The 27,342-nt window shown below is 35.5% G+C and overlaps 1 protein-coding gene across 16 annotated transcripts in view; it reads right to left on the bottom strand.

Annotated features, from left to right (window-relative positions):
* PPHLN1 (periphilin 1) overlaps nt 1-27,342 on the bottom strand; it is a 120,583-nt gene that overhangs the window by 31,676 nt on the left and 61,565 nt on the right. For 8 of the 16 annotated variants that reach the window (XM_070621080.1, XM_070621076.1, XM_070621066.1 and 5 more), the window contains 4 exons: nt 18,477-18,533; nt 15,702-15,781; nt 9,533-9,652; nt 2,208-2,348 (listed from right to left, as the gene is read on the bottom strand). In XM_070621080.1, the coding sequence (XP_070477181.1) occupies nt 2,208-2,348; nt 9,533-9,652; nt 15,702-15,781; nt 18,477-18,533 (398 nt within the window). The remainder of the gene's footprint in view (nt 1-2,207; nt 2,349-9,532; nt 9,653-15,701; nt 15,782-18,476; nt 18,534-27,342) is intronic. The other 8 variants (XM_070621071.1, XM_070621079.1, XM_070621069.1 and 5 more) reach the window with 1 other exon arrangement.

The raw sequence follows: 27,342 nt of genomic DNA, 5'->3' as shown, positions 1-27,342 counted from the left end.
TGTGTTTGAACAATGGGCAGAGTCACACTTATAGGTCAAACATATATGGGTGTCTGTAAAGTACTACAGAAACTGGTTTCATACTAAGTAATTTTATGTGTGTATGCTAAGCTAGGCTCTACATCGGACTGGTAATCCAACGTTTCAAAATCAAATAGATTAACTATGAATAATAACAACAGAAGATAGCACAAATATTAATAAATGACAACCCAAAATACTCCCTCCCCTGCTATTTAAGTTAAGCTTTCCTACCAGTTATATTCTTAAGAGAACCTCTCCTTCAAAGAACTATAATTTAGGTGGCAAATAAAAATAACATTAAATCACTCATTCATTCAACACACACTTATCAAGCACTTACTACTAAGTGTCGAGCCTAGGCACTCTGTTAGGTAGTCAGGTTAAGATACAGTCTCTGATTTCAAGTAACTCAGAGACTTTTCAAAGGTCACTTCTAGGTTTATGACTCCATCCATCATCCATATAACAAATATTCCTTGTGAGCCCACTACTTGCCAATCACTGTTCTAGGTAATGGAAATAAAGCAGTAAACAAAACAAAGTCCTTGCTCTTATGAAGCTTCTATTATGGTGAGAGGAGACAAGCAAACAAATAAAAACATGTCAAGTGGTAAAAAAAAAAAAACGCTATAAAGAAAAATAAGTCAGAGTAAAAAGACAGAAGGGCAGTAACTTTATATAGGGTAATGATATTCATATTCATGCTGAAGATACAACTAATGAGCAAATTTTTATTCTCTCTTTTAACGGCTATCTTGAAAGGCACCCATCTTCCTCCACATCACCACATTAAACAGGATTTTCTCAGTCTCCATTCTCCTTACATTCCTCCAAGCATCTGATACTGCTGACTACCTCCATTTTGAAACTCTCCTGGCCTACATGACAAATTTCCTATCCAGGTTCTTATCTTTTACCATTGAGGTGGCATCAATATAAACTGCACAATAACATCTAGGATTTAATTAAGATCTTCTACCCAACCAAGGGATACAGATTTTAATCAATGTGGAAATGGTCAGAACCTTGAGAAAAGATTTAATTTTGTCCTTAATTTCCAATAGTGTTTAGAAGATTATACAATAATATAATGACATTTACTCAATGCAATGGAGAATAACAACATCAAAAATAAATATTTATACAACATGTTACAACTTAAAAAGCCCTTTCACGTTTTATTTACTTCATTTAATTCTCATAAAGTGATAATACTCTATGAGGCAGGTAATATTTCCATATTGAAACTCTTTTAAATTTTGCTATGGAGAATAAGCATATGTGAGGAGGATTAGAGAGAAAATGATTACTACTTTTTAAATCTTAGGTAAGATAGTCTCCAGGCTTATTCCATTCCAAAATTATATTTCACATTATATTTAAGATACAGCTAGAAGGTTTTGTCCTATAACTGTTCCTAGCAATATATTTAATCTATTAAAAATAAGATCCTAACTTTTCAGAATGTCATCATTAAAATTAAATTTAAATACCTATCTTTAAGTTTTTTAACATTTAAAAAAATGTTTAAAAGTATAATGAAAAACATAAGAAATATCTGTAATTCCAATATTCAAAAATAACATTTGCTAACATTTTGGTATACTTAATATTTCTTTCAGCTCATCCCCATCAAGGTTAATAGTTTTTTTAATTGCTTCATACTAACTACAATATTAATATTCTCTAAAAAGCAGCTTGCTTTTTATTTAAAAAACCAAAAAGTAAACAAGGGTAGGGGACCAAACTGATCAAAATTACTGTGAAATCAAATCAAACAATCTTTATGATTTTTTAAATTGTAATTTCAGAGTCACAAATGGAAAAAGACAATAAATGTTTACTGGGCTGGCCCCATGGCTGAGTGGTTGAAGTTCCACGCACTCTGCTTTGGCGGCCCAGTTTCGTGGGTCTGGATCCCAGGTACAGACCTACACCATTCATCAGCCATGCTGTGGAGGCATCCCACATATAAAGTAGAGGAAGACTGGCACAGATGTTAGCTCAGGGCTAAACTTCCTCAAGCAAAAAAAACCAGGAAGATTGGTAATGGATGTTAGCTCAGGGTAAATCTTCCTCACCAAAAAATAAATATAAATAAATAAATAAAATTTTTACGTAACTACCACGTGCAAAGTGATAGGAACAAAAGATTATGTACTTTAAGAAGACTGGATTCTCACCTGTTCAATCTCTTTGGTTTTTGATGCTATAGCTTTAGAGCGACTGGTTAGCTGACTGTCTTCAAATAATTCTATGCCATCTGTTGCATTTGACTCAGGTTCTTCTGTCTGGTCAATGAACAGTGGTGCCGTGGATCCCGCCTTTATAAAGAAATAGAAATCTTTCACTTCTTTCTTAAAGGACATACAGCATTTCAGATGACTGTATATAGGCACTAAGTGGCAGATTATATCAAGACAAAGTGCTAAGTTTAACCTGTTTTAAGAAAAAAAAACACTTTCAATTTCGCTATGCATAATGAGCATATGTGAGGAGGACTAAAGAGAAAGTTATTGCTATTTTTTAAATTTTAGGTGACACAAGGCCTTTAGGTTTATTTCAACCCCAAAATTATATTTCAGACTATATTAAGATACAGTTAGAAGGTTTTGCCCTGTAACTACTCCTTTACCAATCTATTTAAGAAGCACTGAAGAAAAGAAGTCCAATGGGAAGTGAGAAGAGAGTGTACACATAAACAAATATACTAAAAAGGAACACAGAAAAGGCTTCTACTTTCAGAAGTTAAAAATACTTTGCTCCTGTGGCCTAAGAATTTATTGAAATAACTGAAAAGGAAATCCCAAAAAAGCAATAATGATCACTTCTATTTTAGAGCAACAATTCATTGATGAGTAATACACAAAAAGCCCACAACCAATTATTACACTTTCTAAAAACACTTTTGATGAAAAGAGAAAAGCTGAATGAGAGAAAATTATTATTAAACTACATTCATTAGTTTATTCAAAAATTTACTATATGACAAACGCCAAGCACTGTTCTAGGAACACTGGATTATGAATGAACAGAACAGACAAAAGTTCTTGCCTTCATGGTGCTTGCAGTAAGCAATAACCTGGAGAAAACTGTAAATTTTGAGCTCACATATTTTACTGTTGCAATAGTTTACTGTTAAGTCGGTGGGAGGTAAGGGAAGAAATAAGAAACCTGTACTTATTAACAAGTTTAACAAAAACTCAAGGTTTTTGTGATTGAAGTAGCAGCAAACAGCAACAGGTTAGAGAAGTTACAAGACATATACTAATTAGTGGTATTTTTCACCACTAAAAGCAGTGGCATTCCAAAACCTAATGTGTTATATACCGTCACAATCTCTTTAGAGAGTAACTGAGCAGCATTTATCAAAATTTAGCACATGTCCCTTTTACCCACCAACTTCAGTCCAAGGAACTTAATCTATAGATACACACATGAGCAACAGATGTTAAGATATGGCTGCCATTAATAACAAACAATTGAAAATAACGTACATGTCCATCATTAGGAGATTGCTCAAATAAATTGTGCACTATCTAGAACTGTAGAATACTTAAAAGGACAGTCTATATATGTTGTACGATATACAGTAATTTTTATCCTGCCAAGTCCTGGAGGTTATTCTCTAAAATATATGACAATTGTGTCAAAAAAGAAAGAGCGGAGGAAAGTATGGGTATATATACATTTAGGTGTATATATGAATAGACTACCTCTGGATGGATACAATCTATGGGGAAAAAATGATAAGAAAGGTTGCCTCAATAGGGATAACTTAGAAGTAAGGAATAGAATGGAGAGGAGATACTGTACATACTTTGGTGCCATTTCAATTTCTGACACCTTCATGTATAATGTACTTTTTAAAAAACCTAGTTTTTACAAGTCTGAGTTGTATATTTTAAGGGATTTAAATTCAAAGCATATGAATCATCTAAGGGGAGAGGATTCTGGGAAAACAGCAGTGTGGGAAGCACCAGGTGCTCTCTCCAAATCTACACAAAAATTATACTGGCAGACTTTCTCTTCGTAACTATTTTGGAACACTGGACTTTGCTGAAGCCTTGCACCTTACAGGGGAAGACATGGACAGTAAATTGAGGTTAAATTCAGCTTTTAGTAGAGTACTGGCTGCCCATCACCCACCTCTAGTCACTTGGCAGGAAGCTATGCACGTGTTCCTACAGCAGACTGCACATAGCTTCCACGAGACAGGTTGGGCAAAAAGTACCCATCCTCCAACTAGTGGGGAACTGTGCTCTGATTACTGATTGCTGCTTCTGATCACAGAGGTGTAGACAAAGAGGCAGACAACCATTGCCGTTGTACCTCCTAGCATTGTTGTGTTGCAAGTCCCTCCCACTCCAGCTGAAGTGACTTCCAGGGGAGTTAAAAGGCCAGCACCATTCTCGCTCCATTCTTCACCTTTTCTTCTTTCAGGAGCCAGGCATTAAAGATTAGGACATTCAAAATAATTGTATATATAGGCAAAGTTAGAAAGTGACCGCCCGTTCCAGGGGAAAGGCTCAGAAAGACTTGAGAAGACTAAGTTTACACCTCAAGCTGATCCTCAGCACAGAAACTGCTTACAACAATCAAAGCACAAAAAAAGTAATAAAAAACAGCAAATCCTTGGGAAGAAGGAGAATCTGATTTCAAGAGTTATCACATTATTAGATTCAAATGCTCAGTCTTCAACAAAAAATCACAAGGCATACAAAGAAACAGGAAAGTGTGGTCCATTTAAAGGAAAAAAATTAATCAACAGACAGTGTCCCTGAAAAAGACTGAACGGCAGATCTACGAGACAAAAAACTTTAACATAACTATCTCTCAAGATGCTCAAAGAACTAAAGAAAGATGTGGAGAAAGACAAGAAAATGATGCGTGAAATATCAATAAAGAGACAGAAAATATAAAAAGAAACCAAAAAAGCAATTCCAGAGCTGAAAATCACAATAACTGAAATGAAAACTTCACTAGAAGGAGTCAAAGGCAGATTTGAACAGGCAAAAGAAAGAATTAGTGAATTGAAGATAGGACAATGGGGATTATTGAGTCTGAGGAAAAGGAAAAAGACTGGGACAGCCCAGGTGGCCTATGTTTAAGTTCAGCGTGGTCCACTTCAGCAGCCCAGGTTCAGTTTCTGGGCACAGACCTATACCACTCATCTGTCAGTTACCATGCTGTGGTGGTGGCTCACATACAAAAAGGGGAAGATTGGCAGTGGATGTTAGCTCAGGGTGAATCTCCCTCAGCAAAAAAAAAAAAGAAAGAAAAAGAAAAAACACCAAAGAAAAGTGAACAGAGCCTAAAGGACCTGTGGGACATCATTAATGGAACCAACATACATATTGTGGGAGTCCCAGAAGGAGAAGAGAGAGAGAAAGGCGCAGAGAGATATTTGAAGAAATTTTCAAATTTGATAAAAGACCTGAATACAAACATCCAAGAAGCTCAACAAACCCCAAGTAAGATGAACTCAAAGAGACTCACAACAAGACATATTATAATCAAACTCTCAAAAGGCAAAGAGAATCTTGAAAGCAGTGAGAAGTGAAATCATCACAGAGAAGGGATTCTCACTAAGATTAAGCAGATTTCCCATTGAAAATTTTTGGAGGCCAGAAGACAATGGACTCAAATGTTCAAAGTGCTTAAAAACAAAAACAACTGTCAGCCAAGAATCCTATATCCACCAAAACTGTCCTTCAAAAGGGAGGGAGAAATTAAGACATTTCCAGATAAACAAAAGCTGAGAGAGTTCATGATTACTAGATTTGCCACACAAGAAATGCTCAAGAAAGTCTTCCAAGGTGAGATAAATGGACACTAGACAGTAATCTGAAGCCATCTGTAGAAATAAAGATCTCAATAAAGGTAAACGCATGGGCAATTACAAAAGCTAGTATTACTGTAACAACAGTTTGCAACTGCACTTTTTGTTTTCTACATGATTTAAGAGACTTACATTTAAAGAAAACAAATTCTTAGTGTAAAAACCAGTATTACTATAAGGTTGTTTTGTAACTCCAAATCTTGTTTTCTAGATAATTTAAGAGACTAACGCATTTAAAATAATTGTTAGTTTATGTTTTGGGGTGCACAATATATAAACACGTAATTTTGTAAAATCAACAACCAAAAGGGGTGGAGACACAGCAGTAAAGGAGCAGTTTTTATATGATATTTAAGTTAAGCTGGCATAAATTCAAATTAGTGTCATAACTTTAGGATGTTAAATGTAATCTCCAAGCTAATCACAAACTAGCTATAGGATATACAAAAAGAAAGAATTTAAACACTTAAGTGGAAAAAAATCAACTAAACAAAAGAAGACAGAAATGCAGGAAATGAGGCACAAAAAAGCTATAGGGCATGTAGCAAACACACAAACAAATAGCACAATGAGAGAAGTAAGTCTCCCTTTCTCAGTAATTACAAATTCTCCAGTTAAAAGACAGAGCCTGGCAAAATGAATAGAAACATATGATCCAACTATATGCTGAGGACAAGAGACTCACTTGAGACCCAAAGACAGAAATAGGTTGAAAGTGAAAAGATGGAAAAAGATATTTTGTGCAAACAGTAACCAAAAGGGAGCAAGGGTGGCTACAATACTATCAGACAAAACAGACTTTCAATCAAAAAAGGTTATGAGACAAGGACATTATATATTAATAACAGGTTCAATATAGCAAGACGCTATAACAATTATAAACATTTATGCACCTAATGACAGAACATCATTCTGTGTATCTTTGAGATGATGGATGTTAACTAAACTTTTTGTGGTAATCATTTCATAATATATCTAAGTCACGTCATTATTATCTTGTACACATTAAACTTATACAGTGCTGTATGTCAATTATATCTCAATAAAACTGGAAAAAAGAACTTAGTAATTAAATTTAGTTTAGTTAGTTAGATATATATTATCCAAAGTACTGGAGGGAAAACAAGATAAGTGCTTGAGATACATTCTATATATATATATAAAACTAGTAAGAAAAAAAATTTTTAATAAAGGCAATATAAAGCCATCAGAGAAAAACAAAGCAGGCTTAAATTTTACAATAGGAAGGGGAGGAAAGAGAAATCAAGAAAGATCTTGAATTTTATTTTCTCAAACACTATTGATGCCACCGAATGAATATGAATTTGAAAGAGGTTCATGGAAGATGGGCATTCTTCACTGGGGACAGAGTAAGTGGAGACACTGAAGCAGAAAATGACATCTTATATGTGGATATAACGTATTTCACATTTAAATAAGAAACACGTTAAAATTTTCCTCTACAGCAAGAAGCAACCTGTTCTACTGGGACATTCCAAAAGCCTTCAAATAATTTGCTTTTCATTCTGATAGCCAAAAGCAAAACTCTCACAGCCATTTGTTGAAGGATAGTAAGTTATCTCTACAAAACATGACTGCAAGCTCCTTGACAGTTATGCTGGTGTCTCTAATGCAGAACACTGCTCATGCTGCTGCTCAACATTAATGATGTACACCAGGTAACAAACATACTGAAGTAATCTCACTCCCACTCCCACTCACTATGCCTTTGCTCCAACAAAAGATCATGTCTCACCTATGACCTCACTGACAGATTTTTAAGATTATTTACTTCTCATTAATTCAAAATCTAGCAAATTCTGGGCATATTTTAGAGAAAAAATAAGGAGGTTAAAAAAAAGTTTTTGTAGCTCCAATGTCACTGACTACTCAGAGTCAAGATGCAGTTAAACGATGATAAAAGAATGTAAGTAGAATATTTAAAATCGGGGAAAGGCAGATAGTGAGGTTTTTTTTAATAAAGAGATACAAAAAATTATGGGGAGAGGATGAATATATCTTAACAAAGCCTTGCTAACTGCAGATAAAGTATTTAGCAAACAATAAAGTAGTATTTTTGGAGGTTTTGGTTTTAAGTACTCTAAGAAAAATTATCAGTTCTCCAAAACAGGAATTTTTTTTTTTTTTTGAGGAAGATTAGCCCTGAGCTAACATCTGCTGCCAATCCTTCTCTTTTTGCTGAGAAAGACTGGCCCTGAGCTAACATCTGTGTCCACCTTCCTCTACTTTATATGTGGAACGCCTGCCACAGCATGGCTCAACAAGCAGTGTGTAGGTCTGCACCTGAGATCTGAACTGGTGAACCCAGGGCTGCCGAAGCGGAACATCAGAACTTAACTACTGTGCTATCTGGTCAGCCCCCAAAACAGCAATTTTTGATATCTATTATTAATATAAAATAATTATATAAATTATTTATATAATTTATATAAATTATATTACTATAAAATATTCATAATAAAGAATAAATTAAAAAACATATCTATTATTAATATAAAAACCATTATTCTAAATTATTAAAGAAAATAGGCAAAATGACCCTATTAAATGTATTACTGCATTGTTCATGCTTTTAAATACTGCTGGGAAAGTGCCAAAGAGGGACAGCTTGATGTTTTTGATACATTTACTTGAGAATATGCATAAATCTCTATCTACTATTATAGCTATAATAACAAGGAAATCTAGACCTATTTAAGAACAACTGATATCTAAATGACACATCAGCATTTTAAAAAAGAAAAGCTCTATTTGCATAAGTACTGATAAGGTCTGTACTGGTTTGTACTTTCTGTGAGCAGTGTACATTAGCTACTTTGCAAAGGATCTTTTCATAGTGTATGAAGATGTATATACGTATATAATTTGCACGTCTAATTCCAACGCTTGATCTCTTTTGTCAAAGGATCTTCCATAAAAGTCATCCAACAATATATTAAAAAGCCAGAAGATTTTAATACTCTCTGCCTATCATGTCAAAGTGATTCCTCTAGTACCAAATCCTGAATCTAAAAGCTTAATTTTACCCATGAAATGTCTGTATTTCCCATTCGAGATGCTATAAGTGATAGAGGAATTTTTCAGTTCATTTTCAAATATTTTAATACAAACATTTCATAAATAGTATCTTATGAACCCTAAAATGCTCTAATTTTTCGGTACTCAAGACGCATCAAAGGTCACAGGTAGCCTAAACAATGCATGATTTCATTTCTTGGGATATTTATGAGATCATTTGCACAGAGTATAACACACACTATAAATATAGCTCAAGATCCAAGGTCTAATTAGATTTTTTTCTGAATTCACTGGTTTATGAACAGTGGCTTAGCATGATTTCCAGAGACACTTTCAACAGCAAGGCCCATAAAAGCAGCATTTAAATAATATATTTTCCTTATATTTCATATTTATACTATTCTTACACATCTAAACTATCAGAGATATTCACACACAGTATAATTATCGAGTTCAGAGTCATTCATATTCATACTATTACTGTGTGTGGTAAATTTTAATAATCTATGAGGACATTTTCCCCAAACATATTTTAAAATACTAGAATAAACCACATTTTTCCATCCATAATTTAAAATCCAGACAAAGCTCTCAGACGTGAAACATAAAGGAGAAATTATGCCTTACCTCATACTCAGAAATTTCAGGTAAGTTACTCTCATCCGCCTTCTCTAGCTTTTCAGCAGCCCACTTGCTTGCAGCCTCAGCAAGTTCCTTTTCAGTTAGCCTACTGGGTTTGTCTAACACCTAATAAAAACAAAAGACTAGCTCTGTTACAATTCTCAGGGGCTTTTAAACTTCAAATACATCAAGAAGTATACCCCACATACAGTTAAAATCATATAAGCCTTCACATTTATATAGAGAACAAGAACATTCTTTATTTGCTTTTTCAAAAATATTCAACATAGAATTTCTTTAAGAAGCAATTCCTTTGGGACATATAGACTAGACTGACTCAAATTCATTTACATAACCTTCAGAAATTCATTTAGGGAACAAAACAAGACACTGTCAATATACTAAAAGTATTTAGAATATATGAGACATCATACTTATTTCAACTTTCTATCCTGAATCATATTTAATGAAATAAATGTCAAAATTTCATCAAGGTAAATTTCTAATTAAAGCAAGAGAAAAGTCCAGATATGCTATTTTTATAATTCATAATAATTTATACAATTCCTACTCTTTATACAAAATTTATACATTTAAATCTCATTTCGTGATCTCTACTACTACTTCCCTTCTTCAACCACATGCAACACTAAACAAGGTGTGGGATTTGGACTTACAGACAGAACTGGGTTTGAATGGAAGTGGCTGCACTTGCTGGGTAGATGATCACACATAATTTATGATACTGTGAGCCTTGGTTTCCTCATTCACAAAATAAGGCTTAATAATATTCACTGTTTTACAAAGTAATTCTGAGAATCAAGAGAGGTAACAGACCTGAAAACAGCTAGCATAATGCTTGGTACTTTAGCTTTTCTTTCTTTTCCATATTGATTGCTATAAATCTGTTATACTAAAACATATTTGAAGATCAATCAGTTCATGGGGTCAATATAAAAAGGAAGAAAATGTTTTTTTCTAGATCACAGATGATTCCCACAATACTGTTTAGACCTGTGTCATAGAATAAGATGTAAAATTTGTAAGGCAAAAATTAGAAAAATTATTTCCTTAGGCCTTTATGGTAACTCTTGGATTCCACTCTATTTCGTTAGCATACATTTTCAAAACTCTGGCCCTTTACCCTGAATTTTGTCACCACCTCGAAACTCACATCATTGATTCCAAATATATCTTCTATGGATGACAGTATAAGTAAAAATTCCCATGTCATGACACACTACCATTTATAAAGTGCTTTTACACACAAACCAAAAAAAAAGTATTTTAAATAAATCGAATTCCATGAAGGTGTTTGGGCAGACTTCATTAGCCCAACTATAAATGCTGAGCTGGAACTGAAAACTAGGTGTTCCAGATGAAAAAGGCCCTTGACCTCCCTCCATAGCTTATTCAATTTACCAAACTACTGGCTTGCCATCCATAACATTTACTAAAATAATAACAATGTATTTACATGGAATGTTTCCAGTCATTGAGGAAGCCTATCTTACTCTGAAGCCGTACCCATTCATAAGGTTACAAACGTACAAGTAATACCTTTATTATTATTTAATAATAAGATTAAACAGTTTTAAAAAAAAAGGACACACATATACATGGATATTCCAAGAAAAAAAATTTATACTCCACTTTTCTTTGTATCTGTTTTGAAAGGAAAGTTATAGAGCAAAACAAAACATCATAAGTTATTTCCAGTAAAGAAGTCAAATCTTCTATAACTGAATCCTTCTATTCATCTGTCATTAAATCTGCACACTTGAAAAATTCTCATTTGAAACTAACCTGTAACAGCAGAAAATAAACTCCGAAAAATTATTCGTACATGAGGGCAGCCATAACGTTTAAAAGAAAAAGTCCTCCACCAAATTAGGAAATCTAGGTAATAAAGCTCCCCACAGCTATCACGTAACCCCGCAAAAAGGACACAGGAGGCTGCACTTACCCAATATATAAAATGATTATACATCTAAAATTCTGGAATTCTCATTCCATTTTTGGACAAAAATGCAAACATCTATGTAAACTGTCAGAGGAAAATATCTAAAATCCATTATGGTTGTTCCCCACTAAATATGTTTTAACATGTACCACAAAGTCCTACGTGATAACTCATATTTACATTGCATTATAGTTCAGGTAAATGAAAACTTCACATATCATAATTTAAATATTCAGAGTGACTTGGATGGGCAAGTACTATTTACTTTTCTTTCATTTCTACCCAACAAGAAGAACAAGCCAATCTCTCAGCTGGGTAAGGAACCATTGATATGGTAAGACAGAACCAAAAAAACCAATCAATCTTTCATACTCAAAACCCAGCATTCGAAAATCCTCAGACTTCCAAGAAAGCTCTAAAGACACAAGTTGTCACAAAAACACCTTCTTTATTTCTTTGAGGTAGGGAAGCAGCCGGCCCCTGAACACCAGCCTGCCAGGTGATGTCTGCTTTTGCTGAAAAGCCAAACATACCACAGAGGGAAAAACAAAAAGAAGTGAAGAAAGAGAATACAAGTAACAACGTTACACATAGAGAGAGAGTGTGAGGTCGGTGAAAAGAACCTCTAAGCGCAGAGAACAGATGGAAACAGCAACACTGAAAAATTTGAAGTTTTGAGGATTAGAACCATAGATCATCTTTTCAACATGTTTTGGGAGGCCAGGAGGGTAAGAATGAGAACGATGCAGTGAAGAGTAGCTCCGTCCTTGAGAAAATTATTTAACTTCTGAGCCTTTTCTATAAAATGTATACACCTACTTTTTTTTTAAATTGCAAAATAATTACAACCATAGGGTTAGCTAACACCTGCATCACATCACATAATTACCATTTCTTTCTTGTGGGGAAAACATTTAAGATCTCTTATCAAATTCCAAGTATAAAATACAGTACTATTAACTATAATCACTATGCTATCAATTGCGTCTCCAAAACCTGTTCATATTATAGCTGGAAGTTTGCAATCTCTGACTAACATCTCCCCTTTTCCCTCACCCATCAGCCCCTGGTAACCAGCCTTCTCGTCTCTGTTTCTGTGAATTCAGAAATTCACAGAATTTTTAGATTCCACATATAAGCAAGATCATACAGTACTTGTCTTTCTCTGCCTGACTTATTTCACTTAGCATAACACCCTCAGGTTCCAACCATATTGTTGCAAATGGCTGGATGTCCTTCTTTCTCACAGGAATAATATTCCATTGTTGTATACCATATCTTCCTTATCCATTCATCGACTGAGGGACACGTAGGTTATCTTCATGTCTTGGCTATCACAAATAATGCTGCAATGAACATAGAAGTGTAGAAATCTCTTCAAAATCCTGTTTTGATTTCCTTTGGAAATCTACTCAGAAGTGGTTTGCTGGAGCATATAGTGCTATTTTTAATTTTTTGAGGAAACTTCCATACTGTTTTCCTTTGTGGCTGCACCAACTTCCATTCCCACTAACAGTACAGGGCTCCCTTTCCTCTACACCCTCACCAACACTTGTTATCTCATCTTTTTGATGACACTCTTTCCAACAGGTATGAGGTGATATCTCATTGTGGTTCTGATTTGCATTTCCCTGATGATTAGTGATGTTGAGCACCTTTTCATGTACCTGTTGGCCATTTGTATCTCTTCTTTGGAAAAATGTCTTCAGTTTCTCTGCCCATTTTTTAATCAAATTTTTTAGTTTTTTACTATTGAGATGTATGGGTTCTTTGCATATCTTGGATATTAGCCCCTTATCAGATATATGATTTGCAAACATCTTCTCCAATTCCATAGGATACTTCTTCATTTTGTTGATGGTTTCCTTTGCTGTGCAGAAACTTTTTAATTCAATGAAGTTCCACTTGTTTACTTTTGCTTTGGTTGCCTTTGCTTTTGGTGTCAAATCCAAAGTATCATTGCCCAGAATGACATCAAGGAGCTTACCAACTGTTTTCTTCTAAGACTTCTATTGTTTCACATCTTACGTTCAAGTCTTTAATATACTTGGAGTGGATTTTCGTATGTCGTGTAAAATAGGGGTCCAGTTTCATTCCTTTTTATGTGGCTATCCAGTTTTCCCAACAGCATTTATTGAAGAGACTGTCCCCTCCCCATTGTATATTCCTGGTTTTTTCATTTGTAAATTAATTTACCATATATGCAGGAGGTTGTTCTGAGCTCTCTATTCTGTTCCATTGATCTATGTGTTTGCTTTTATGCCAATTCCATACTGGTTTGATTACTATAGCTGTGTAATAAATTTTGAAATCAGGAAGTGTGATGTCTTCAGCTTTGTTCTTCTTTCTCAAGATTGATTTGGCTACTCAAGGTCTTTTGCGATTCCATACAAATTTTAGGATTTTTTTTTCTATTTCTGTGAAAAATTACATTGAAACTTTGATAGGAATTGCATTGAATCTGTAGAGTGCTTTGGGTAGTGTAGGCATTTTAACAACATTAATTCTTCCAATCCATGAACACAAAATATCTTTCCATTTATGTGTCTTCTTCAATTTCCTTCATCAATGTCTTACAGTTTTCAGTGTACAGATCATTTGCCTCCTTGGTTAAATTTATTCCTAAGTATTTCATTCTTTTTGATGCTCTTGCAAATGGGATTGTTTTCTTAATTTCTGTTTCTGATAGTTTGTTATTAGTGTATAAAATGCAACTGACTTTTGTATATTGATTTTGTATCTTGCAACTTTACTGAATTTGCATTTTAAGTTTTTTTGTTTTCTGGTTTTTTTTGGTGAGAAGGATTGGCTCTGAGCTACCACCTGTTGCCAATCTTCCTCTTTTTTTTTCCTCCCCAAAGCCACAGCACATATATATCCTCGCTGATGGTCACTCTAGTTCTTCCACGTGGGATGCCACCACAGCATGGCTTGATGAGCGGTGTGCAGGTCCACACCCAGGATCCAAACCGGCAAACCGTGGGACACCAAAGCAGAGCGCACAAACTTAACCACTAGGCCACGGGGCCGGCTCCTATGTTATTAGTTCTAACAGTTTTTTTGGTGAAGTGTTTAGGGTTTTCCATATATATCATGTCATCTAAAAACAGAGTTTCACTTCTTCGTTTCCAATTTGGATGCATTTTCTTTCTTTTTCTTGCCTCACTGCTCTGGCTAGGACTTCCAGTACTACGTTGATTAAAAGTGGGGAGAGTAGCCACCCTTGTCTTGTTCCTAATCTTAGAGGAAAAGCTTTCAGCTTTTCACTGTTGGGTATGATGTTAGCTGTGGGCTGTCATATATAGGCTTTATTATGTTGAGGTACATTCCCTCTATACCTAGTTTGTTCAGAGTTTTTATCATGAACGGATATTGAATTTTGTCAAATGCTTTTTCTGCATCTATTGAGATGATCATAGGATTTTTATCCTTCGTTTTGCTAATGTGGTGTATCACATTGATTGATTTGTGGAAGCTGAGCCATCCTTGCATCCCTAGAATAAATCTCACTTGATCATGGTGTATGATCCTTTTAACGTGCTGTTGAATTTGGTTTACTAATATTTTGTTGAGGATTTTTGCATCCATGTTAATCCAGGATACTGGCTTGTAATTTTCTTTTCTTGTAGTGTCCTTATCTGGTTTTGGTATCAAGGTAATGCTGGCCTCATAAAATGAGTTTAGAAGTATTGCCTCCTCTTCTATTTTTTGGAAGAGGTTGAGAAGTACTGGTATTCTTTAAATTTCTGGAAGAATTCACTAGTGAAATAATTTGAGAAAATTATTTAACTTCTACTTATATCATAGGATTTCTGTATGAATTAATAAGAGAAGAAAATACTTAATATAGTATCCGGAATCAAGTTATTATACAACAAATGTTAGGTTTCTGCCTAAACCCCCACTTCCAAAATAAAAGCACAGCCTATGCCCCATCTGAATATTCATTGCCAACTGGTTACGGTCAAGATGAGCCAAGACCATAGTACGTACTAATTTTAGCATAACCTGTGGAAAAAGTTCTATGAGAAAACTGCTCATTTTCTCTGGTAGTTACTTTCAAGTTGTAGTTACTTAAAATTCAAGTTTTTAAATGCGGCAAATTACATCCCCCTACATTAGGTATGACAGTAAAGAATACAAGCATTTGTGATAGTCTATCTCATTTACTTTTTAATTCCTCTTTAAGTTGATTTTAGAAATATAACAAACCTTTGATGAAGGAACTGCTGAAGAACTTGAGGGTGAAGTGTCTCTTGATGTTTTCAAAGACTGAACAGGTCTCTCTTTACCTATATGAGAAAATATGAAATGCAATTTTCTAGCTTGTTTGTTTTCAATTAGAATAACTTTGTAATTGAATAAATGGGGGGGTTGGTACATTCATTTTAGCACTGAAGTCTTCATTACATTATTAAATTAAATCTGTTAATTTTTAAATCCACCCATCTCTCTCAGAGGCTGGGCACCATCACAAATCTCAAATAAACTAGAACCAATGGACATCATATACGGCAATCTAGGCCATATCAATGCCACTTAACAAGCACAGGACCACTGAGAAGGCCTCAAGAAAGGCAAAAAACATTTTAAAATCATAAATACTTCCTCCTCGAAGTTCCCAAAAGTTAATTTTTAATAAATCACAATAAAAACCCGAGGGTGGTTATTATATAGATACCACCAAAGAGAACTAGTTAATTAAGCGGTAGCTCAAAGAGAGAGGCATGTACAAATTTTAGTAGGTATCCCTGAAATGTTGAGATAGTTTAAAAAATAAAAATAAAAACTAGAACACTATAACCTAGAGCACTAATCCAGTGCTTGGTATGAATGAGTACCCAAATATTTGTTAAATGGTTAAAAATAAATCTGTATGAGCTAAAGTCACTAACCTTTATCTTTAGTCACTTCAGACACTCACATAGTACTCTATGTATACCATTGTTTTTATAGAAACTTAAGCCAGAAAACACATTTAAATATTACCATAGCCAGTTCAACAACAACAAAAAAATGGGTTTATTTAAATAATAGCAAGCTGTTACTGATAGAAAAACATTTTATTAAACTGTCTATATGTGTCAAATATAACATAAATCCTCTGCTCTTAATTGCTAGGAAAACTGACAATTACAGAGGAGAAAGTGGCACCAAGTTTAGAGGGACACAGAAGCTGGTTATGACTGAACAGCGGGTTAAGGCCAGGAAAGCAGTCAACAGCAAAAGCAGAGACAAAACAATCTTGAAACTGAGGCAAAGCCAGCTTCAGTCAAAAAGCCTCTTAAGCTCTTCCTGCTATGATCGAGATAGCTAAGTAAGGGCCTGCAGGCTCAAAGGCTTCCAACCACCTAGGGCAGTAGTGAGTAACATCTTTTTCCAATGTCTGCAGACTCACAAAGGTTTTCTCAGGACACCCCAGCCCCACCCTCCCCAGGGACATTCAGCAAAGTGTGAAGATATTTTTGATTGCTACAAGTGGGAGAGTGCCACTGGCACATAGTAAGTAGAGGCTAGGGATGCTGCCAAACATCCTACAGATGCAAAGGACAGCCTTCCACAGCAAAGAATTATACAGCCTCAAATGTCAATAGTGCCAAGGTGGAGAACTGCTCTAGGCACACTATTCCAACTCTGAAGTTCCAACAGTCTCAAAACAGACATACTCCCAGAACCTCCTTTTTTTTTTTTTTCTTTTTTTGCTGAGGAAGATTCACCCTGAGCTAACATCTGTTGCCTATCTTCCTCTATTTTGTAAGTGGGTCACCACCACAGCATGGCCACTGACAAGTGGTGTAGGTCCGTGTCTAGGAACTAAACCCAGGCTACTGAAGTGGAGTGCACCAAACTTAACCACTAGGCCATGGGGCTGGCCCCTAGAATCCTTTACTTTGTGGTATCATTAAGAGGCTTTCACACTAATCAAGCTTAAAAGTTCCTGCAGACCTTAAAAATCAAAAGTAAAATGATACCAACCATCACTATGTCCCCAAATGACTAAGAGCATGGTTTATTTAGTCATTCCCTGCTGTATTTCCATTGCATATGGCAAATTCCACATCGTACTGTGACAGTGTCAATTTATCCCACTGCACCAAAACTCCTAGAGGAACAAGTATCACAGCTTATTTATTTCTGAATATCCAGGACCAACTAGCTTGATTCCTTTAAGAAAAGAGTAGGCACTCAAAAATTACATGAAAAGATGAAGTATTTTTCTACCCTTAGGATGCAATAATGACCTCCCCATCCTATTCTGATATGCAATTCCTTAAAAGAAGATAAGCAGCTGGACCAATCAGCACAGCACACTATCCTAATTAAAGGCATAATTATAGGCTCAATTTTGGCACGTAGCAGCTAGACACAGAAAAAAATCTTCCATAAGCAGCTGTTAATCTCTTACATAGCATTTCCTTCACAAACAAGACACCAGCACTACAGGTATGCCAAGTATGATGCCCAAGTGCAGACTTGGGATCTTCCCTGAATTTAGCTGCATAGGGCTATTTTAAGCTGATTTCAACCAATCTCAGAGTGCAGAAGCGAAGGAACACTGAAGGGTAGGGCAGGTGGTTTATGATATATCCACATATATTCATATATACTTGTGGCATGAAGTGGAAGGGCAGGCAAGAAGCAAAAGATAAGGAAAAGGGATGATACAGATGGCAGCAGAAAGAGCACAGAAAAGGCAAATAGAAATCCCCTGACCCTACTGTTGTCAGGTCCTATCTGCCACTGACTTGTCTATTCTACGGATCTCAATCTCCGATGAGGTGGCTGTTCCTGACCAAGAATGGCTAGCCCAGACAACCAACCCATATATCCCCCCAAATCCTACTTTCTGAGTCTACTGCTGGTCGACTCTGGTTCCGACAGTAGAATGATGGAGCAGTTACACACTTCTCCCATTTCTATAACCTCTACCAATTCAAGGCCCCCACCCCTTCACAATCCCAAATCAAAATCTAGCTCAAAACTCACCTCTTTCTGGCTTTCCTTGATTCTGCCGTTTGTAGGAGGCACCAGCACGCACGGACTCTAGGGAAAGGTGGGCAGGGAGGAATTAACACCAGCACCTCTGTGCCCAGGAGGAACAAGAGAAGAACCCAGAAGTAGGAGTGATGAGAACAGGAACTTCTGAGCATTTGCTGGTAACCCTAACCTCTTTCCTATCCTGCCTTCAAGTTGGGCTGCCTGAGCAACCACCACTCAAGAGGAATAAATAACAGAACAGAAGAAAATCTCTGTTTCAGATCAGAAGGTAATTGGGTCCAAGAACAATGAAGTATGAAGACGACGCTAACCAAGGATAGCATAGGCAGAAAGGAATGAGAAAAGGATAAGATGCCAAAAGTTGAAGATGGGGATCCTGTCTTACTCATCATTCTAAGCACCTAATCTCTCAAGTTGACATTGAAAGGATTGGTTAAAGAATGACACCAAAAAATCAAGAGTGAAAGATAAATCACCTTTAGAAGTCAAAAAGAACACTGCGAAGGTTTTCATATATCATATCAGTTCCCTGAGCTTACAATGGTTATCTGCAAGGAGTCATTTTGACTTGCTCTCAACAAGTAGCCTATTACTAAATCTTGCTATTCTTTTTAAAGATTTTACTTTTCCTTTTTCTCCCAAAGCCACCCAGTACATAGTTGTGTATTTTTTAGTTGTGGGTCCTTCTGGTTGTGGCATGTGGGATGCCGTCTCAGCATGGTTTGATGAGGGGTGCCATGTCTGTGCCCAGGATTCGAACTGGCGAAACCCTGGGCCCCCGAAGCAGAGCATGCAAACTTAACCACTCAGCCACGGGGCTGGCCCCTTGCTATTCTTTTTATACAAACTTTCTCACACACTCATGCACTGCCTAATGACGCTTCAGTCAACAACAGACCCCACATACCATGGTGGTCCTTTAAGACTAGTACCACATAGCCTAGGTATATAGTAGGCTATACCACCTAGGTTTGTATAAGCACATTCTAGGATGTTCATACAATGATGAAATCACCTAACAATGCATTTCTCAGAACATAACCCTTTCGTTAAGCAACACGTAACTGTAAATGATTTTCTTTACAAACAAATCCACAGTTACTGTCTTGGTTGAACCCCTAATTATTCCATATTTAAAATCTTGTAAATATGTTGTTAGCTTCCTCACCTGCAAACTCTTAATGATGCACATATAATCAGCTTTCTAAAGAGCCTAAATATACAAGTAGGAGCTCCCAGATATCTTTCCAATAAGAAACAAACTTAACATTTATTTCAAACTCTTCTATTATAGCTTCCAGATTGCCACTTTTACCTTTTTTTCTGAGAAAACACACATTTTCTGAATTGTTTTGACACTGTCAGCATCCTGAATGAAAAACATGTTTCAAGAAATGTCACACAAATATTGGTATCCTACTTTTCTAAGAATGTTGTTGAAGATGCAGTATCCTCCTTTCATTGTTCACTGATCTCTCTGTCATTAGGAAAACTTTAGTTCCTCCTGAGCAGCTGATTTGTTTTTATCTACAGTATACCGTGAACACTATTATTGCTCATTTTCTCTTGTTTTGGGAAAATTCTTAGTTCACCTATAGCAACTGTTGAGAGCCTTATAATAGGCATTTATTTCATATATTACTAACTTTATTCTTACTTTTATTTTCATATCCTTATTTCCCTTCTACACAAAATTCTTCATCCATTTACTTAATCCTGTTTTATTAAGTGGTTATTTTGTAAGTCTGCCTCAAATTCTTCATAGATCAAGAGATTAGGACAGTTATATTTTACAAGAGTGTCTGGAGTCTGGGGGCTGGCTCATATTAGCTGGTGAGCGTGGACTGTCCACGTCTCTTCCCAACTCTAAGTGACTCCACATCAGTAGCCTGAAATCAGTCATGGTGGTAATATTCACTCCATGGATATTGGCAAATGTCACAAGTCAGGTGTTCTTCCCCTGAAGAGTCAGTTTACTCACACAACACTGCTGCTGTGTTTATTGATTTTTTTTTTTTTTCGAGGAAGATTAGCCCTGAGCTAACTACTGCCAGTCCCGCTCTTTTTGCTGAGGAAGCCTGGCCCCTGAGCTAACATCCATGCCCATCTTCCTCTACTTTATATGTGGGACGCCTACCACAGCATGGCGTGCCAAGCAGTGCCATGTCCGCACCCAGGATCCAAACCGGCGAACCCCGGGCCGCTGAGAAGCGGAACGTGTGCACTTAACTGCTGTGCCACCGGGCCGGCCCCTGTTTATTGATTTTGATTCCAAATTTCACAGACATTGTAGAAATTTCCACATTTAATTACAGATTCCTATCTATGTTGCCTTAAACAGGCCTGGGCTATTTAATAATATCCTAACAGACTAGTAAAACCATCCAGCTGAAACAAATAAGTGGTTGTTTTAATCCACTAAGTTTTACAGTATTTTTTTTAATACAGCAAGAGATAACAGAAACAACTCCACTTACTTAAACTCTTCACCCAGAGTTTCCAATGATCTGTTTATTTTAAAACTAAAGGTCTTTCTTCTTTTCCTTCATGACAGCATTTTAACAATTTATACACAGGTTTTTCTTAGTATTTTGCCAGCTGATTTTCACGCCTTTGTACTTCCGTATTTGTCCTCCTCCATCTTCCTAACTACATCTTTCTCTTCGTCTTCGTTGGTGGTTGTTCCTTAAATCTAAGTGTTCGTCCTAAGCTCAATCCTTTTTGCTCTGCTATTCTTAGGTGGCAACGACCAACACTATGAATAGAAATGTCTCTCAAATCCACTTTCACTCACGTGTCTATATTTCTAACTGACAGAATGCTCCTCCTCGGCTATTTAGCCATTACCTCAAATTCAGCTCACACATGATCTTAGTAAGCAGACACTAACTCCCTGCTTGAAAGCAGGACAAAAAGGCTCAACACATTCCCATCTTTGCTGTGACTTGCTAAAGAAGAGGAGTTCCAAATTAGGATGAAGGAAAGAAACTAGGAAAGGAAAATTCTGAAGGTGACAGCATGGAAATCAAAATCCAAATCAATATATTGGTGAATGAAAGAATAAATGGGGAGGAAGAATATGGAGGGGAATTTCAAATACTGGTTCCATAGGTCAGGTAAAAAGTTCTTCCCAGGCAGGTGAAATCAAAGCCAGAGAAGCAGCTTAATGTTTCAACAAACATTTAGAAGTTCTGTAACAATTTAACAATATTTGGTACGCTTTATAATAGCTGATATGAATACAAATACTAACAATATTTGATGATGCTTTGAATATAATTGTAAATCTGATACGATCTTTCAGAAATACACTTTCTTCCTGACATTTTTCTGATGAAAGCAATGATGAACCTAGCCAGACTCATCCAATCTTATCATGTGTTATTAATTATTGATAACCCATGTAGAAACAAAAGACATTACTAGGGGAAAAAAAATTAAAATCACCATTAGAGATGATAAAGTTAGGGGCTATGTCTTGCAAACTATTAAATTCTTGGTACAGTGCCTAATGGACAGGAACAAAACAGACACCTCTGAATGAAAGTCTTATCAACAAAACAAACTTCACAGCACAGGTAGTACATTCATCTCTCCTTTGATAGCTGAATCTTTGAAAGAGAAATTTAGATATGAATAAATAAAGATGTGGTGCCTACAAAGATGCTAAGGAAATGATTTATGTTTCTGGATCATGGATGAAGATATGCAAATTTGGGGCTCTTGGTTCAGAAGAACATGATTTCCCAGAGATCTACTGGTTTAGTCAAGAAGATATGAAATAGAAAACGGAGAGATGCAAGACAAATGTTCTTGCGGTAATGACACCAAAAACCAACAGGAAAAAAACCCCCAACCATATAGAGGGATAGAGAAAGCTTTGCACCATCTCTGCTTCCCCAAAATAGTCACCTTTAGGAGGTTAGATATGCAACAAGTTAAAGTAAAGGTGTATTAACTATGAATACTTGGAAGGACACTTCTCAATAGAACTCTCCTTTAACACATCAGCTAAACCCACGAGTGCACCTTTAAAAATATAAACAAAACATGACACCATCTGCACCTACTATGAATGTGTACAACTGACATATCATACTAAGTCCTAAAAGAAGGATGCTATAAATGCCTACCCATATGGAAACATTATTAATTGATTACTGTTTTAGATCCTTGATCACTCAGATGCCAGAAAAACTACAGCTGTACTCCTAGAATTCACCCAGGGAACTCACAGCCAAAGTCTCTTGTGAGTAAACAATGGATTCTCAAACAAGAAGAATGTATTGTAGAATCTAATTCAACAGCACACTGATAGCCTGGATCAGGTAAAAGTACAAGATCTTCCAGGAAAATACTAACTTACTCTTCAAGCACAGCTCACAGTACAGCTCATCTCAATAACCCTTCTCCACTTGCATTGTTCCACCAACTTCTACCCAGCCTTCAGATATCACCTAAAATGTTTATTCCTGTGCACTGACTTGTTTGCCTCCCTCACTAGGTCATAAACTCAGAGGGCAAAGACTGGGTCTGTCTTGCTTGGCAAACCATTTACGTGAAATACATTTTTACTGAACACTGTATGAGTATTGAACATAAGTACAGTGACTTTCAAACCAAGAAACACTATGATATTCAGCTGCTATGAGAATAGGTTTATCCTCCCTTCCTGCTGCCTAATAGACAGGATTTGATGTTAAAGCCTTATTTCCATATCTCCAATACCACTCTAAACCTGCACAGAAAGGCCTTCTTTCTAAGGGCAGAATTAAATCTCCAAATTTTATGGGAATTTCAGTTATAATCCAAAAATTTATGTGGACCTCCAAATTTATGCACAGCCAACAGGTCTGAAGACGTGTCTTTTCCCATTACACTGAAGCTCAATAATGTAGTATGTCTTTCACATAAACTCTTCTCAAAATAGTTTTTTAACTCTTGTACATTTTCAGTTATCTTAGAAGATGTGCTTTCAGAAAGTATTAAACATTGATGAATAATAGTTTTTCTTTAAAATAGCTTTTATTCTTAATGATGGCTGATACCAAGAAAATAAAGGGAGGATGGGCCCAAAGTCAGAGCTACAGAAAAACAGATACAGATCAACAAAAGCAATAAACTTGCAAATCTTCCATAGCAATGATACTTCAAAAATTCAACCAAAATGTCACACAACCTAATCAATACATGAGCATCACTGTTAAATTTAACATTAATCCATAGCAAATGTTTCCAATGAAGTAACAAAGAGGTACTTTGTAAGTACTTACATAATCATCCCTAGGAGCCACAAGAGATTTACAAAAACAAAGTAAGGCAATCTTTATGTCACTGTTTTGATAGAGGAATGCTTTGTAACTTGAGTTTCCACAAAGCACCTGACAAAGTCTTCCATGAAATCCTCAAGTGGAAAGGAAGACAAGATGGGGGATCACAACTGGTTGAATAATAGCAAACAATGCAGATAAATGGTTGAGGTCCACAGAGAGAGGTCTCTAGAGGTTTCTATATTTGACCTTATGCTACTCAACATAATTATTAATGATTAGTACAAAACACATAAAGCATACTTCATATGCAGGTAAAACAAAGCTATTTTTATCTGCTGCTAATATATACAAGATTTAAAGATCTTGATGGAAAAGAATAATAAGCCAAAGTTAATTAGGTAAAATTTAGCATTCCTAGATTTTTTAAAATGTATTAACTACACACGAACAATTGCATCTCAAAAAAGTACAGGCTGAAGGGCTTTTGTTTAAGAGTAATATATGTGAAAATGGCTTAGGTTTCAGTTGCCTATAGTCTTATAAGGGCCAGTAATACAATGTGGTTGACAAAACTAAAGTTCCCTTTTAGCCTCACAACTTAAAAGGAACAGAAAGAAAATTAGGAAAGCAAAAGGTCTGAAAACCATGTCAAATAAAGAAACTAAATATATTTAAATCTGAAGAAACTAAATATATTTAAACCTGGAAAAAATAATCATGAAGATTATGATGGTACTTTTCAAATATATAAAAGGTTAACAACATAAAAAGAGGAAATATCTTCGTGGCTCTCAGACAAATAACTAGCATTAGGTAGCTGTTGCAAGAAAAGATTTTAATTGTTTTAGAAAAAATGAGCTATATAAAGATGGAAAGACTGGATTATGATACAGTAAACATCACAAGAAGTACTTTAACAAAGAATGGGTACGGAAGACTGAACTTGTAATCTCCGGTGTCACCAATAATGCTAATATCCTAAAAAAGGTAAATAAAAGTATAAGATAGGAAAACAATGGGATTCATTTGAGAAAGGGGAGAAAAAAGTAAATAAATAGCTGAGAGAGTTGGCAAATGGGGAGATGTTTGGTTAGATTAATTAGAATAAAAATAAACTTAAGGTAAAAATATACAAGGTATATATAACAAAACAATTTTAACCAGAAAAATATCATAAAAAACAAGGGGAAGGGAAATGAGGTTAACTCGTACAACCTATACTGTTAGCATGTAAATATGGACAAAAAAATGAACGAATAATAATGTTATAGTCACAGTATGGCCAGGTTAGCCCAATTAAGTTATAGGCAGAAAATTCTTACACATACAGCATAAAAGGAGAACAACAGTTTGATTTGGGAGGATAAGTAGTCTAAAGCAGTACAAACTTCCATAGGACTAACCCAAAAGACTAAGTAGAAGAAATTTAAATACTTGTGTGCACGTGTGTGCATGTATAAGCACAAAAGGGACAATATGCAGTTGAGTTGAAAAAGTAGTAAAAATCATTCTGTGGTTTATAATTAAGCACATAAAGACATATTAAATGCACATAAGAATTATGAAAAATTAGACCTTAAATAGTTACCATGGCCAACCTACTAGCGATCATTAAAATAAGTAAAATTACTCAAAAATATAAACAGAAAGCTAAAAATTAAAAGTTAAAAAATTAGCAAAATGAGGGCATAAGAAGAAAATTATTTTTACCTGTTATTTAGAGAAACATTTAAAATCTTTCTCAAAACTCCAACTTACATCAAAAATTAAATTAATACATTATTCCTAATCAACCCGGTTTAAGTGACTGATAAAATGAAGGACCCTGTTCCTCTGTTTGTTTTTGAAGAAAAACAAGGTACCAGGAGTATTTTTGACATTTAGATTTAAAGCAAAAGCTGTTATTACAAATACACAAATATGTACAATAACAATTACTTTTTCCATTTATTGCTTAAAACAAGACATCTCCATTAACTTTTTGCAAGATGATCTTAAGTAACCACTCTGAAAACTGTTTAAACAAAAGGAGTATAGAGAAACATTTTAATAGTTCAGCCCAAATAGTTAAGGAACATTCAAAGTAACCTGTAAAGAGAGTTTTCCCAGAACAAACCTTTTTTCTTGATTAAAGAACTTTACTTTCACGGCTAAATGACTCAAAATAAATATGAGGGCATTAACAAAGTCGTATGCTCTATTTCATTCAATTTACACTGTATTTTAGTTTCCCAGCTTTCTTTCTTATCTTTTCATCACTCCAGATATTAAAGGTATTAGACCTCAAAGGATGGGGAAGGTATACTGGACACCCTAAGAGAGGAGCACTACATTGTGGCTGCTCCACATTTCAGCTCAAGATTTTAGAGTGCTGGCCACTGACCACCAGGCTGAAAGCAGACAGACGATGCCTCTCTAGAAACTGTTTCAGAGGAGAAACAGGAAACAAGGCTAATTCACCAATAACTATCTTCAGTGACTTAATAACTTCACCACAAGCTGTCAAGTAAGAATCTCAAGCTTCCATTTTACTCGCATTTTTTTAAAAAGGCTTTATAATTAGTTTCCAAAGATACTTTCTTCCTCTTAACCAAATCATTAATAGTCTGGATTTAAGTAATACACATCCAAAAAAATATGTTTTTAGGAGGTGTCCAGCTAATTCTAGATATTTATGTCTGTTCATGTGAGTAGGCACTGGACCTGATTGTTTATCTTCTTAAGGAGGGCAGGGAGGGAGGAAGGAAGTGAAGCAAATGAGAAGATATCAAACTGTTAACAGTGAACTCAATGATAAAGTTCAGTTACCAGGAACTACTCTGAGGGCATTTTAGGCAATAAGATGTATGTAAGTGACTGTTTATTTTAAATCTTCAAATGACATTCTTAACTCCTATATGAACATTCATACACATGTATCCAAAAATATGTTTTTTGGAAGCCCCTCTCTACCAAGCTCTGAAAATAGAAAATTGATAAATGTTTATTAAATACAGGAATCCAGCAACAGCTACAATGGAGACAATCTGATGATCTGAAGTGATCTTCATCACTTTCAACATGCAGGAATCAAAGGCTACTGAAGTAAAACTCTTATTATTTGAAAAAACAAACAAACAAAAACAAAACCCCAGTTAATAGGAAGGAAGTTAAAAAGGAAAGAAAAAGAACTATCCTAGACTCTTCTTATTTCTGTACTTTGGCTTATAATTCCTTCTACCTACAAGATACTTCTCCACTTGTAGAAACCTGAAATAAAAGATGAACCCAAATATCATTTCCTCTATGACATGTTCTTCCAATCCCCAGAATGAGAATCTCTCTCACCTTGACCTGCTCATGTCATTTATGACAAATCAATTCTTGTATCAAAGTCACATTTACATATTGATAAAACTGGCATTAGTTGGGGGAAAATACATATATATTCTAGTTCCTTGGTGACAGGAACATCTTTCTATCTAACAGTGCCCTTCATATAGAAGGCAGGAGGAAATGTTTTGTGAATGAGCTCCACTGCAGGTAGTAGAGTCTAGAAAGGTAACACAGAAATGTTTTATCTAGAAAATAAATTGTTCCCT

Source organism: Equus przewalskii, chromosome 5 (assembly GCF_037783145.1).
Source record: "Equus przewalskii isolate Varuska chromosome 5, EquPr2, whole genome shotgun sequence".
NCBI lineage: Eukaryota > Metazoa > Chordata > Mammalia > Perissodactyla > Equidae > Equus > Equus przewalskii.
This window is presented reverse-complemented; position numbering and strand designations above follow the sequence as displayed.